This window comes from Aricia agestis, chromosome Z (assembly GCF_905147365.1).
Source record: "Aricia agestis chromosome Z, ilAriAges1.1, whole genome shotgun sequence".
In the NCBI taxonomy this organism is placed as follows: domain Eukaryota; kingdom Metazoa; phylum Arthropoda; class Insecta; order Lepidoptera; family Lycaenidae; genus Aricia; species Aricia agestis.
Genome location: NC_056428.1, coordinates 30,116,808 through 30,131,060, shown reverse-complemented (window position 1 = coordinate 30,131,060; position 14,253 = coordinate 30,116,808). Strand labels below are relative to the sequence as shown.

At 37.7% G+C, this 14,253-nt stretch overlaps 1 protein-coding gene and 1 long non-coding RNA gene across 3 annotated transcripts in view; both read left to right on the top strand.

Moving 5' to 3' along the window:
* The window catches only part of LOC121738445 (seizure protein 6 homolog), a 42,521-nt gene extending 33,717 nt beyond the window's left edge, over positions 1-8,804 (top strand). Inside the window, exons 5-11 of one of the 2 annotated variants that reach the window (XM_042130491.1) lie at positions 1,140-1,348; positions 1,585-1,761; positions 2,019-2,198; positions 2,562-2,741; positions 2,977-3,290; positions 3,852-4,042; positions 7,546-8,804. In XM_042130491.1, coding sequence (XP_041986425.1) covers positions 1,140-1,348; positions 1,585-1,761; positions 2,019-2,198; positions 2,562-2,741; positions 2,977-3,290; positions 3,852-4,042; positions 7,546-7,879 — 1,585 coding nt within the window. In that variant the 3' untranslated portion in view covers positions 7,880-8,804. Of the gene's footprint in view, positions 1-1,139; positions 1,349-1,584; positions 1,762-2,018; positions 2,199-2,561; positions 2,742-2,976; positions 3,291-3,851; positions 4,043-7,542 lie in introns of both variants that reach the window. The other variant, XM_042130490.1, reaches the window with a different exon arrangement.
* LOC121738454 overlaps positions 1-14,253 on the top strand; it is a 285,981-nt gene that overhangs the window by 72,439 nt on the left and 199,289 nt on the right. The gene's annotated exons all lie outside the window — the stretch shown is intronic.

Here is a 14,253-nt window from a genome sequence, read left to right as displayed (position 1 = left end):
AAACCCTTTCTTAGTCTATAACTCTATACATTCGGTCCGTTACCGAGATGAAAACTGCAACGGGACCGACTTATCGTTTTAGATCAAATAATTTTATTACTAAGCGTTATTTATTCGCCGCATTAACAAGAGTTTAACGTTTTTTGAATATCTTCAAAAATATTTCACGATCGCTCCAAATGCTTGGCGAAGTTTTGGTTGTGTACAGTTATGTAGAAAATAATTAACAAGGTCATTTCTTTAACTGCTTTTAATATTATTTAAAATAATCTTATTACAAATTAAGATCTTGAAGAAAAATTTGCATTTTGTGGTATAATCTTATGTTTACCTACAGTCAACATGAGTATGTACGGTCATCGAGGAAGTTGATTCCTATGCAATTGACAGACCAACGTTATTTGGTTGAATATGTCAATTCAATGTTAATTGTGATCTGTCGGCTGGGTTTGACGTAACGCAACCAAACTACTTAGGTCCCCGATTTGCATAGGAATCAACTTCTCTGATAGTACCTAAGGTATCCATACTAATATTATAAATGCGAAAGTGTGTCTGTCTGTCTGTCTGTCTGTTACCTCTTCACGCCCAAACCACTCAACCGATTTTGCTGAAATTTGGCATGGAGATACCTTGAGTCCCGGGAAAGGACATATGATACTTTTTGTCCCGAAAAAATGTACGGTCCCCGCGCGATTAACGAGTTTTGGCGCAACGGAGTTGCGGGCGTCATCTAGTATTGTATAAGTTATTTGGAATGGCTTTGTGAAATCTTCGTGTGACCACACATTCACACAGTGCTGCGCTGATAGCTAGTTTTAAGATTGCTGGCTGATCCTTCATTTACTATGGGTTTGTACAACAAGCTCTGCAATATTAGCATTGCGAAATTAAAACATACTTGAGTACATCTTTGATATTTTTTCTTCTATTAAAAACATGGTAATTAAGATTAATGTTAACTTAAACAAAATGTTTTAAAGTATCTTTAGAACTAGAGAAGTTAACTTTTGTTTTGAATTCGTAATCATCTGCTTCTACGTCATTTCTGCAATCACTTATTTGTCACTTAATTTTCTACCAATGTTTCAACATGCTTGTACAAAATGATGATAATTACATGAGCGACCGTTTGGCAGGAGTGACAGCAGTAGTCAGTACTGGATGGGCGCGGTCCGCGACCCCCAGGACACCAACAACTGGAAGTGGGTGAACGGGAATGACGTGACAGTGTCCTTCTGGAACGCTCCAGGTGGAACCCTCAACTGTGCCAGGTTCGATGGCAGCAAGGGTTGGCTCTGGGCTGACACTGACTGTCAATCCAGACTGAACTACATTTGCCAGCACCGTAAGTTTACTTTGTTTTGCGAAAATGCGATTGTGATGCAAAGCGATTTTGTGTGCGAATGTATTTTGCGAGTTTTTTATTTATCAACATAATATTGAGCTGAATGGACAATTCGAATCACCAGGCTGCGCAATCGTGGAGGCAATCATGGAGCATTCTGTGATTATATCCACGTGTACACGCCAAAGCGATTTGCTTAGTCGAAGAGGGTCCAATCATTGTTGGTACGTTTTCAGAGCCGAAAGCGTGCGGACGGCCCGAGCAGCCGCCTAACTCGACGATGACTACCGACTCCTTCGAGGTCGGCGCCGTGGTGGAGTACTCATGTGACGAGGGGCATCTGCTGGTCGGTCCCACCGTCAGGACATGTCTCGACACTGGCTTCTACGACGAGTTCCCGCCTGTGTGCAAACGTAAGTAACGTAATATTCTTGCAAATACTCTAGAATCTGGAGTAGGCTCTTCAGGTGGTTTAGACAAAAAATAAAAAGCTTTAAATAATTCTTGAGGTACAACTTGCACGTTGACTTAATGAGAAGGTATCATAATTTGGAAAATATAAAACAATAAACCATACTATTACAGTAGGTCAAAAAGTCGGAAACAAGTCTTCGGTTTCTTTTAATGATCGTCTTTAACTTATAAGTTTAAAATAACCTTTCTTACTCAGGTATCGAATGCGGCTACCCAGCCGACATAGCCCACGGTGGGTATGAGCTACTCAACAGCTCGGTGTCCTACCTGTCCCACGTGCAGTACTCGTGCGAGGCCGGATACGAGATGGTGGGACGGTCGCGACTCGTGTGCGACATCGACGAGCGATGGAACGGACCGCCACCGAGGTGTGATGGTAAGTGTTTAGTAAAGGACTTGCATGTCAAATGTCCCACGGTGGGTACGAATAACTCAATTAGTTTATGAGGAGACATTATATATTATCTAGTTATATGACACATGGAATTGCTTCGTTTAGACTTTAGAGAGATAGGAATGCAAAGTGAGTCCAATTATTACGTATTATAGCCAAAAGTCATTAATAGTTAATACTATTCCAGATCACAATCAAAAGAAAGCCACAGGCACCCAAAAGTCTAAGCTATGAAACGTGCCATGGAACATCATAGAAATACGTAGCTTACGATTATGCTTCGTCTGACTCCTTAAGCCTTGGACTATAGTTTACCATAATTACTCATATAACATTCTTCAACAGTGATACAATGTGAGGAGCCGCCGCAGATATCGAACGGTCGTGTGGTGGTGGCCAACAATGCTTCGGTCTTCGGTTCCACCGCCGAGTACACTTGCACCAAGGGATTCAAGATACACGGTGCCAAGAGGATTACCTGCTTAGCCACGGGCGTATGGGACAAGCCAACACCGCACTGTCATCGTAAGTAGATTGTACTCTCATAGAGATAGGTTCATCGGGTTTTGAAGATGTCTTACCTACGTTATTTACTCGGGCTATGTCAAATCAAAGCTTAGGCGTAATCTGGGGATTTCCATAACCTGACCAAATTACCTAGGTCCACCATCTGTCTATAAATCATTTCTTTGGGGATTTCTAATTAGAGGAAGACTCAGTGTAGCCTGTGGACAATTTAAAAAAAAACTTTTTTTTTCAGCTGAAGAACGATCAACAACCACAACGACTACAACTACGACAACGACAACAACTCCAGCACCAACGACTATAAGTGCTGCACCAACAACACCTCGTCTCATACTGCCGACGAGACCGCGGACGCAGAGGCCCACGACGTTTGTCACCCCCGAAGCCACTCGAAGACCGCGACCGAAGTTCACGACCACCGAACGGGTGGTCACGAAGAATTACGAGAAACCACCGCCAAGGAAGGTGACTGTGGCTGACTCGCAGGACTCACCCACTAGTCATGTACCCAGTATTATCGTCGCCAGCCCGCCCAGGGAAAACCAGGTATCATATTATTACATTTGATGCCTTGAAATATTAGAAGTCCCCGGGGGTCCAATTTTCATTCCTCATATTTCGGCTCCAATTTCAGACTTGAAAATGCATGAGAACAGAGGTCGTAGACAAAAAATTGGCTTCTAGTCTTCAAGTGTATAAAACATAGAACACCAGTGCCATTGCCATGCATAAGCACGTTTACAGAATTTGAAACTACAGCAGCCTTCCCGAAACTGATATCAAACTGATATAATATATCAGATTTTTGAGACTTTAGACATCTAAAACTGTCTAAAATATGAAGAAAAAGAATGTCTAAAGTGTCAAAAATCTGATATCAAATTTAAACACAGTATAGCAATATTTATATTGTTATACTGTGGATTTAAATATCAGTTCGGAAATAAGGCTGCTGCTGCTGCTTATTTTCATTTATTAGTTATTACGTTTAGTTGCTACTTACATAATATTATAATATTATAAAATCTAGTTTAATGCTTTAGTATGAGTACTTAATTATACCTTTAGAACTTTCCACATTGCTATAATCTTGAACATTTCCCCAAGATATTCGGCAGCGGTAACAACATTAGAGCGGAGCAGACTCCTCGTGTGAACGTGCCCTTACCTGTCGACGGGGACAGGCGAGAGACTATTGGAGCCCGCCTGAACATTGGCGCGGTTGTCGCGCTTGGTGCATTCGGGGCCTTAGTTTTCCTCATAGCTATCATCACCACCATTGTCATTTTAGTCAGAAGGTAAGTTGTTAAATGTTACGACACTTTGCACATTCGTTACTTCAGGGATTAAAATTTCTGTGATACCTTTCTTTTAAAGGTGGTACTTAATAATAGTAATATACCAACTGAATTATCAATTTAAAAACATCGTTTAGCCTATTAAATTATTGTAGAATAATTTATCAAGGTTTAAATTAATTAAAACGACATCCGAAAGAAGAGTAGGTAGATAATGTGGCACCATTTAAAACTGTAGTTACTTAAGTTTATTGTAGTTATATTATGATTTATGTAGATGAACTTAGACTTAAGACACAGTACATACATATTTTTGGAAATCGAGATTATCCTCCTGTAAAGTTATTTAGTTACACTATACGATGTGTCAGCCCAAGTTCATGAGAATTAAAGTACCTTAAAATATAAATGCTAAGTTTAGTTCTAATAAAAAGAGGTTAGGTTAGGAGATTTTAGGCATCTTTAAACGAAGACTAAGCCCCAATTTCACCAACGTCTGTTAGTGTTAACAGCTTGTTTAAATGTCATGTCTTCTCTTTCATTCATAAGAAAAACGAAAGATGTAACGTGATACTAATTCAAGCGTTAACTTTAACAGTCGTTGGTGAAATTGGGGCTAAACGATATAAATAAAAAATGTAGGTAAGAGAATATAAAGTGAGTACCTAATGTTAATTATTTAGGTCTTTAATGGTGCTGATTCACTCAACGCTTTGAACTTGCTATGGCTGTTCAATAGTGATTGACAAGTTTAATTTGTTTTCCCGATCAACAACCGATGGTCAATGCAAGATTCAATCCAACCGATGGTCGTTAAAGCCAACTTTCGATCAGGGCTTGCCCCACGATAGCTGGCGTCGTCGGTTAGCCACAACACAAATGCATAACGTTCTGCGTATCTTTAAACATGTTCATATTTAAATGAAATCTGCCCAAATAAGAGATTTAGGCACGCGTGATGTAGTATTTGTATGCTGTCTGAATCAGTGTGCATTAATGGATTTGTACTGAGGCTGCCTATATCATCAGCGGTAGTAAGCCGAAGGTGGGTCGGGAGCTGCCGTCCCGCTGGTACACGCTGCTGGCCCTGCCCTTCCCCGACCAGACGGTCGGAAGGCGCGAGTTCCACCGCCCGCACCGCGCCGGACACTTCTCGAACCCCTTCTAATGTGCGTTTATATTTTGAGGTACTGCACGACGCGGTGGCTTTTTCCTGGGTTCTCGGTAGTTTTTTTTTAATTCTTTGATTTACAATTGGCGAATCATGACATGATCAATTTAAGCATTCCTTAAGGACCGCATAAGAACATAATATGTCCGACTGAAAATGTGTCACAACAGCATGATGGAAAAAGAATTTTAGTCCGTAAGAATTTTTTTTTACACCCCCTGCTGTTACCAGTATATACTCCTTTTAAGCTCCTTTATTTTATTCCTTCCTTAAAATAATCTTTGGGCGGCTGGTCTTTCAGCGTATACCTACTTCAACTCGCATAGACGAATAAGCCAGGAATGCCCCCTTGGTTTTGCTGGTGCATCAACGAATATAGTTTTCGCGATTTTCTGTGCTATCATCATTTGGCCATCTTAGACCCTATATTATTTACTCATGTATCTTTGTGAATATTTATTAGTTTGTTAATTACAATAGAGTTGGAATTTCGAAAACTTGCTTCGTAATTAATTTAGTAAGCACATATTATAAATATCCGAACATTAATTTAAACGTAATAAAATAAATCGCTATACCATAAAACAATGTTATTAAAAAGCTTATCCGGCGAGGTAAACCATGTGCACGCTCCGAAACCACGTCCATAAATATATCAGAAGTAAACTGTTTTTGTTATGATTAAGTTACTTATTACGCGAGTAAGATTAATACAAAGTACTTTATATACCTAGGTACCTACTAGATGTCCCGCGCGGCTTCGCCTGCGTAAATTAGGTATTTTACGGAAAACCTACATTTTCCCGAAAAAAAACTAGCCTATGTCTTATTAGAGAAGTTGATTCCTAGGCAGACAGCGGACCTAAGTAATTTGGTCGCGTTAAGACAAACTCATCCGACCGATCACAGCTAATGCTGGCTTTTCACGGCGCGTATCACGATTCACGAGCGGCGGGCCGCACAGTGGATATGGAGCCGATAGGAAAAATGAGCATATCTCTGGAATCGCATTGTTGGCCGTTATATCCTCACACACTATTATAGTACTAATTATTACTCACATTTTGGCATATTTTTTACTTTATTATTAGACGTAGTTGAGTCTTTTTACATTTTGTTATGTGATAACAACTAGGAGAACATATTTCAGCCTAAAAAAATGACATCTGGAAACTCAAGTTCCTATGTCTATGAAACTCGATTTTCGATCCACTGTGGGCCGCGCCGCGCCACGCGCCGTGTGAAGGGGATGGCTCGAGGTGGCACGGGCTGGCTCGAGTGACTGACTCGAGTGAATGTAGAGTAGACCACGTGAATTGATAATTACCCGAGGAAATTGATTCCTAGAGATTCCTAGAGATTCTTAATTTGTAGAGTCTACATCTGTGCCGAATAACTTAAAAATTCATCCAGTAGTTCGTGAGAATAGGACCTACAAATAATTTTCCCATTTTTTTCCACATTTTCCTTTGTCTCTTCGCTCCTACTGATCTTAGAGTGATAATATAATATAGCCTTCTTAGATAAATGGGTTATCTAATCTGAAACAATTTTCCAAATCGGACCTGGGGGGTGAGCCAAAATCTTTTCGTTTTCACTTCGTTATAGAATCGCCGATGAAAATGTATGGAATTGACATAAGCGTTCGTAAAATGAAGTTGACGTTCGACTCGTCTTATGTCAATTCAATACATTTTGATCGGCGATTCTATAACGAAGCGAAAACGAAAAAGTTTCGGCTAAATGGCCAGTAGTTCCCGAGATGAGCGTGTTCAAACAAAGTTCAAACAAACAAACTCTTCAGCTTTACAATATTAGAATAGACTGTAATGGACTCAGCCACCGTGTCTCAACGCACGCGCACAGGGCACTTGCACTGACACAATGTTATAGAAGCTTGTAAGCACAACGCACAATCTAAGTTCATTAGGATAGGCACATGTTTTGATGGGGGAATAGGCTGCTTAAATGCGCAAAGCACTTTTTCGGTTAGACAAAAAGCGACATGTTTTCTTTGTTTTTTTTTTGTTTTCTCTTCCAGCAATAAAAATTGTAACGTTCTTACGTTACGGCTGAAGTCAACAAAATGAACGTGAGTTTAGCATTTCTCACCGTAAGACCTACATGAATTTGTGTGGCATGGTATAATATTAGCCTAGTATAGGGCATTGTCATTGTAGCAGAAAATAGTAGGTAACTACATAGTTAATTGAAAAACAATATTTCTGCTAACCTCACGGTGAGAAATGACAGAACCCCACTAAAAACTTTGCATGATCGCACCGAAATGTTCCTTTAATTACTTTCTAACCCCCGTTTCCTCCACCAGCAGGAAACACAACGACGGCAAACGGTACAGGCACCACGTGTCACCTGACTGCAACACCGTGGCCTCCCTCGACTCCTCCTCGTCGGAGTCCAGAAGCGGCCTCAACAGGTACTACCGGCAGGCCTGGGAGGACCTCCACGAGGCCGCGGGCAAACACGGCCATAGGAGGCACGAGCGGGAGGCCCCCAAGGATGGCTCGGAGCTCGTCGTCTCAGACGTCTACCCCGCACCCCACGCCAGGGACAAGAGACGACACCACCATCATCATCATCACCGCGAGCCCAGACATCCCGACTGGCCGCACCGCCCCCACCACAATCATAAACCTAGATACTAATATTTATATAGATATAAGAACGCGCGAGAGCTCCGAGGCAATGAGGATTTTTTTCAGATTGCAATAGTCTGTCTTAAGACTGTCGTTTCTTAAGTAAGACTGAATGGGCGCAGCCCAGCCTTGGATTTATGAATACCCCGTATATGATGTTACAGGCGGCCTAGGGGCGGCAGCGTCCCAGGGGGTGGCAGATTTTGTACACGGGGCGGCGGAAATAAATTAGCCTACACTCATAAAAAAATATATAAGTCCGGTACTGGCGCAGCCGGGGCTGTGATTGTGTCAATTATGAAAAGCTACCCCCCACAATATTTCTTATTATTCGGACTCAGAAGTCGGAGCTCGCGCGCCCATAGTTAGTTTCGAAATTACCACTTTTATATAAATCGCACTTACTCGAGCTGTTTTATAAACTAAAATGTTATGTTAAGTGCAGTTTGTATATTTAATCGAGATTAGGACAATATTTATAGCTTTAAATTCGTACGCAGTAAAGTCTTTTAGGTATTTATATCCACAACGACTTTCTGCTTCGTAACTATGATTGCCTTGATCTTTTCTTTATCATTATTGTAATTTGTAATACGCTGTATAACTGTTCTTTCTACACGGTAAAGTTAGCAGGGAGTGAGGATCATTGAGGCTCTGTACATAAAATAGTTTGTAAGATTAGATTGAAGTTAATCATTGTTAGGTGATGTATGAAAGAAATATCTATGGTAGATTGTAATATAATTTATCTAAATAGGTACTTATTTGTAAATTACGGTAAAAATATTTTGGTAAAAAATACGAGAAGGACCGAAAACCATTGCCCGGTTTCAAAGGTATCGACTGCAAGAGTCTCGTCACTAGCGGTTTTGATTGACTGACGTCAAAACATTAACCAATCATCACGCTGTTGAAAAGATAAACTCGTATCAAAAAATTCAAAACCATATGATTTTGAATTTTTTTACATATTTGAGGGCGTTTATGATTTAAATTAATATGGCAAAAATCTTACGTTAAAGTATGAGACAACGTAAATACCAAAGTAGGTAGGTAAGTCCGTTGGGCACACGATTTAGATATAATAGAAACACCTATAGGTATCTAGTAACTGATTATTATTATTGATAAGTGATTACTAACTGAAAGATGAACGGGAGAAAAAAATTGAAAGTCGAAATGATGATAATATCTAGAGTAATCAAACATTTTCATATCAGCTCTGTGAGGTCAATGCATCAGCAAAGATTTTTCACTGAATTTAATAACTATTATTTTTCGACTGTCAACTTTTTTATCAAAATGGCTATTTTTTTCAATTAATCATGTGCCTTTTGCCTTGCCTACCTACTGTTCAAGATTGTGTATTTACGAAACATGTTATTCGTGAATCGTGACTGATTATTTTGACAAGTTTAGGGTCAGGTAACACAGAAAACGGAACGAGACAAGACTTGGCAATACATTAAATTAATATTTAAGTAGGTTTAGAACAGAAATGACGTAAAAGCATGACCTTAATATTCAAATGTTGTACTGTAACTACTTAATTTAATTTAAAAATTATTGGTAGATAATAGATATAGGTACCTACACAATTAATAATTATTAACTGTCGGTGAGTTAAATAGCTTTTTCAGGGACGAGTGTGACACAAGATGTTTTTATTTTCAAGATCATAGACGTATATTTATACCTACTGCAGTAGGTACATGTAACTTCCAAATATCATATTTTCCTAGGTTACATCTATTCTACTCTGTTCTTATCATATTCTTTCATAGATTTTCTCTTATAGTCTCTGCCTACATACTGTATTTGTAATTTTCTACACTCTGCAAAGTAATTTAACTTTGTACTTACTAATTGACTTAATCCTCTTTTTCTTCAGATTTTAGTATTATCTACCAAATAGATCATTCATAATAATTATACCTATTATCCTTTTTTAGACATAAGTTTTTAAAGCACGTAGAGGCTCTATTTAAAAAGTTACGATTAAGATGGCATACCCACATACAAATAATGGCAATAGATACGAATATTTTGAGTACATTATATTATTTATTTGCATGATGATATTAGATATATTTTATTTTCCGATTTGGATTCACGATATGCATATTAATTTATTTACCTGTGAAGATCTTTAATAATCTTAACTCTATTTCAATCGATTTTGGTTTAAATGTAAACTTATTACTTTTTATAATTTATCCGGTTACCGGTAACCGGCCAATAAAAAGCGAGCACATTACTTTGGCCGAGTTATATAATGTGTGTAAGTACATTTAGATCGAAATTTATTAAAACGGAGTATAATTCACAAAGTTTATGTAAGTAGAAGGGTTTATGTATTTTGAGTGATCGCAACTTTTCGCTCAATTTGTGTAGAAAACATCCAAGCAAGGTACAAAGTAATTGTAACGTTATATTAATGATTGTTAGTTTATATAAGTACAACTCCATGGCTATTACTCAATCATAAATGTGCCATCAAACAGGCATAAGGTATTATCCGTATTCCATAACACTGTAGGTACATATTTTTTCTATAAAAAGGAATCGAATCAAAAATAAATAAGGTCGGTGCAGACTCGAGCCGTACACGCACCGCAGTCGCATTCGGTGATTCTTGAACCCGCACGGAAGTACGATGCGGCTAGGTCTGTGTTCACCTTTATAGTTGGGCCACATTCCTCCGTTGCTTTGCGGCGCGTCGCTCACTAGCCGTTTGTCAAAGCAGCGATGCTTTAGCGTTTTACATGCCTAGAAATATTATATCTTAGAGCCAGTCCACACGGCGCGCATTTTGACAGATATATAGCCGGCCACACGGGCGCTGCGCCTTCGCAGCGTTATTACGAAGCAGTCTTAACGTCAACACCCCCTCCCGCTTCGTCTCAGGGACTGTTGTCCGTCATGTGTGCGTTGCGACGACGCAGCACGCCGTGTGAACACCTTGGTTATTTGTATGTAAAACAACGCAACAACAGTGCTGCGTCGCGCGTCGACGCCACGCTGACACATTGCGGCGAGTGGACCGACTCTTTTGCCACATTTGTGCGTTGCGTCATCGAACACCATTTTTTGGTGGAATGACGGACAGGAGATAATATTATAGTGGGACTCATGGAAGGGTGAATGACAGTACGCTGTCACAGTCATGTATTGATGTACGTCTCCGACAGTGGGGGATTTACCAATAGGCTAAGTAGGCTGGGGCCTAGGGCGGCAGATTTAGAGGGGCGGCAAATTTAGCACCATTTTTTTATCTTACAGAAATAAAAATTCCACCAAAAACATTTCTTGGAAAATATTGCCGAGACGACCACATATTTACGGTTTACCCTGTGAAAAAGATATGTGATCTCATGTAGATCCAAGCTTCTGAATCTACACGGCCTAACTCTACTGACCATAACTTAAACAAATTCTACATACCAGTAAATAATGTATGGCATCGCAAAAATCTCATGTCGTCTCAGCAAAAATTTTCAAAAAATGTTTTTGGTGGGATATGATTGTCAACTAAACTAACGTATTGAATTTCAAAGGTCAGTTATAGGGGCGGCAAAAATTGAATAGCCTACAGACGGCAAACTTGTAAATCCGCCCAGGCGCGGTCGCAGCCTAACCGCTACCGCCTCGTTTCGTCGAGTACAGTTTAGTCACTACACTAAAAAAATATATTTGTCGCTGCTATGGGGTAGCTAGAAATTTCCTTTTATTTTTTGGCAAGACTTTGAGATTTATCCATTTGTCCCAGATTTTGGGGGGGGGTCCCCCCCCCTTTCGGACCGCGCCTGAATCCGCCACTGGTCTCCGAAACGCACCACAATGCAACGAAACAGTGTGGCTTGGCATGCATAATGTAGTATTTTTTAATGTTTCCAAAGTTTTCCATCATTTGAAGGACAGTATTCGAGTACTCAGTGTTATCAGTGTTAACAGTTACACCACCTTATTCTTCTCACAAATGTTGGTAAACTTTGGATAAGTTTCAGCGTTTCAACATACATTTTGATAAAACTGATTTCTCTGAATAATCATGATGTGTATAAAAATAATTAAAGAAGTTTTACGATTCCTTAAGAAAAAATGTTATATTCTTTTAATTGGTACTTCAGTGTAATTATATAATATTAAAAATTTGTGATAAATTATAATATTTGTTTTGTAATAAAATCGTATACCTATAAAGTTTATTATTATTATTGTCCTTATCATATTGAGACATTTGAGATAATTTCATTATTATGTAAATTCAGATTTATTAATTCCTGAATTAAAACAACAGTTAATATTAATTTTTAATTTATTTATAATATTATATGCATAAAAAAGGAGGTACATGGCTTGCAGTAGAACCTTGCATTAAAATATAAACTTAACACCTTGTAAACATAGTAAAGAAGAAAATAGTTTGAGCTTTATAAAACAACGCCTTACTAAAATAATAATAAAAAAATATATTTGTCGCTGCTATGGGGTAGCTAGAAATTTCCTTTTATTTTTTGGCAAGACTTTGAGATTTATCCATTTGTCCCAGATTTTGGGGGGGGGTCCCCCCCCCTTTCGGACCGCGCCTGAATCCGCCACTGGTCTCCGAAACGCACCACAATGCAACGAAACAGTGTGGCTTGGCATGCATAATGTAGTATTTTTTAATGTTTCCAAAGTTTTCCATCATTTGAAGGACAGTATTCGAGTACTCAGTGTTATCAGTGTTAACAGTTACACCACCTTATTCTTCTCACAAATGTTGGTAAACTTTGGATAAGTTTCAGCGTTTCAACATACATTTTGATAAAACTGATTTCTCTGAATAATCATGATGTGTATAAAAATAATTAAAGAAGTTTTACGATTCCTTAAGAAAATGTTATATTCTTTTAATTGGTACTTCAGTGTAATTATATAATATTAAAAATTTGTGATAAATTATAATATTTGTTTTGTAATAAAATCGTATACCTATAAAGTTTATTATTATTATTGTCCTTATCATATTGAGACATTTGAGATAATTTCATTATTATGTAAATTCAGATTTATTAATTCCTGAATTAAAACAACAGTTAATATTAATTTTTAATTTATTTATAATATTATATGCATAAAAAAGGAGGTACATGGCTTGCAGTAGAACCTTGCATTAAAATATAAACTTAACACCTTGTAAACATAGTAAAGAAGAAAATAGTTTGAGCTTTATAAAACAACGCCTTACTAAAATAATAATAAAAAGATTAAACGAAATATAAAATACAGTCAATGATAATAAATTTTAACTAATTTAGACTGGGTTGCACCAACTAACTTTAACTTTAACCTTAACTATAACCGGAAAAATTGACAGATGTCGTATGAGAATATGGGGTGTTTGGACGCCATATTTAACTTTACCCACGCCTCTGGTGCAACCCAGTCTTAGGGGATAAAAATTGGGCGAATATAAATTTTTGATATATATTTTTTTCTAATTGAGCTTACTTTATCATTCCTTTTTTTGAGTACAATGTCTTATTAAGTGATGGCTAAACTTTAACCTTTAACAATAGGTTGACAAATTAAGATCAATGTGATCTACCGTAGTCTCGATTATAGATCTTAGTATAATGGCAGCCAGGTGGTTATTTCGTTTAGTAATAAGTTAGAGCTAATATAATATAGTTAGCCAACTCACATAGTATTTATAAGTTACTGGTAGGATAATAGCCAAGTCGTTAAAAATAGGTTTTATATAATGCAAGAATTCTACTTTACATTATAATGTAACACGCAGTGATTATAAATTTCCTAAAAGCAAAAATAATAACAGATTTGTTTAACATCTAGTACTAGTGTCCATAAGCGTTCTATGTCGAAAGCATAGACAATTTTGAAGATACATTAATACTTATTTTGAGTATACACTCTTATAATAGGTGTAAAATATTTAAAAAAACTCACAAAATGTTACAGCCATACTGTCAGGCCTTCTCATGCACTCAATACATTTTATTATTCATAAAGCATTTAGAGTTTAGACTAACAATAAGTTTATAGTAAACAGCTGTGCTTTAATCTCTTTTAATCTTTAAGCTTGTTATATATTTTTGTGGCCATTTCCGTTTGGGTAAATCCAAAAATCTTTCCCACACCAACATTAATCTCTTTCCGTACAAAAATATAGAAAATGTACCTACATCTATTACCTTACACCTATAAAACCATATGGACTGGAAGCATTTTTGCGAGCAATGTGTAAATTAAAACGATTTTTTTCTAATTTGAGTATCGTGAACAGTCTAAAGTTTTAGATATCGGATCGATATAATATAATAGAACTTGTAATGAAAAACCACCTTATGCACTGTCAAATAATTTTGTCAATGGTG